The 1,478-nt window shown below is 43.8% G+C and overlaps 1 protein-coding gene across 1 annotated transcript in view; it reads right to left on the reverse strand.

The window, feature by feature from the left end:
- The window catches only part of LOC106536514 (mucin-17), a gene marked incomplete at its 3' end in the record, with an annotated part of 33,378 nt that overhangs the window by 24,873 nt on the left and 7,027 nt on the right, over positions 1–1,478 (reverse strand). The window contains 1 exon segment of the mRNA XM_014033809.1: positions 148–235. Coding sequence (XP_013889263.1) covers positions 148–235 — 88 coding nt within the window.

Genomic DNA, 1,478 nt, shown 5'->3' on the forward strand with positions numbered 1-1,478 from the left:
TGTGTGTGTGTGTGTGTGTGTGTGTGTGTGTGTGTGTGTGTGTGTGTGTGTGTAAAAGCTGTATAAAGTCAGGCTGAACTGAAGGTATCAGAGGAACCAGTTCTGCAGCTCAGAAACCAGTAGAACAGGAAGTTTCCAGCAGCTGACCTGTGACTTGACCTTTGACCTGGGAGAGGTGGAGTAGACAGAAGACTTCTTCAGAGAGGAGACGGGCTGAGCCTGGTTCTCTGCAGCTCTGAGGGACACACAGAACATCAGCAGTTAAAGATCAGCTTCTACTTACTGCTCCAGTCTGCCTCAGCTCTGGGACTTGTTGTAGCTCGGGGGGGGTCCTGGTGATGAGGAGCAGGGAGTCACAAACACATTTAAACCTGATGGAGCTTCTTTTATTTAATACTAGAAATAAAAAAACAAGAACATCTGGTTCCAGATGTGCTGGTTGACTCATTTACCTGAAACATTCTGTCCTCCAGCTGCAGTCCTTCTGATTTAACCAAGTCCCCTAACCCTAAACCACTAACCCCTAAACCTCTAAACCACTAACCTCTAACCATCTAACCCCTAAACCACTAACCTCTAACCATCTAACCTCTAAACCACTAACCTCTAACCATCTAACCCCTAAACCACTAACCCCTAAACCTCTAACCATCTAACCCCNCAGGATGAAGGATGAAGGATGAGCTCAGGATGAAGGATGAGCTCAGGATGAAGGATGAAGGATGAGCTCAGGATGAAGAGCTGCTGCTTCGTTCCATCAGAACAACCACAGGTTAAACAGTGAATAAACAGAACCAGAACCATGCAGGTTCCAGACAACCTCCTGCAGATCAGCTGAAACTGCTCACAGTGAAGCAGGAGCTCCTCTTCAGCCTTCATGTTCAGACCTCCATCATCACAGACATGATGCTTGGTTCTGATTCTGAACGTGATGTTTGTTCTGAAGCAGGAGAAACTCTTCTTCCTCATCATGAAGACCCCTGAGGGGTCCAGACAGCAGCAGCAGGATGCTTAAAGCTTTCCTCTAAAGACCTGTTGATCCTGCGGAGACGCTCAGACATGAGAAGTCCCACTGCACCTGAACACATCACAGCCTTCCCCACATAAAGATAATTAACAGATGATCCAAACGGACCACAGCTCCTGGAAGCTTCTGAACCAAACCAACAACTCTTTTTACTGAGCAGCTAAACTTTAGTCTTTATAAGTCAGACAAAACTAAACATTTGAAACTGAAAAACTCCTTTTGGACAGAAAATCATGTGGAAAGTTACAAACTGGTTTTATCTGCTAAAAGTTAAAGAGTTTAACCCACAGAGTGAAGAACTTTTAAAAAGGTTTTAAATATAAACGTGTTTCAGACAGACCAGGTTCAGAACCAGATCCACTGGATCAATAAAATGTTCTTGTTCTGTAGATAATTCTTACAAATAAAATTAATTAATTAAAAAAGTCTGTTAGTGTGTGTGTGTGTGTGT

Source organism: Austrofundulus limnaeus, unplaced genomic scaffold (assembly GCF_001266775.1).
Source record: "Austrofundulus limnaeus strain Quisiro unplaced genomic scaffold, Austrofundulus_limnaeus-1.0 Scaffold1854, whole genome shotgun sequence".
Classification (NCBI taxonomy): domain Eukaryota; kingdom Metazoa; phylum Chordata; class Actinopteri; order Cyprinodontiformes; family Rivulidae; genus Austrofundulus; species Austrofundulus limnaeus.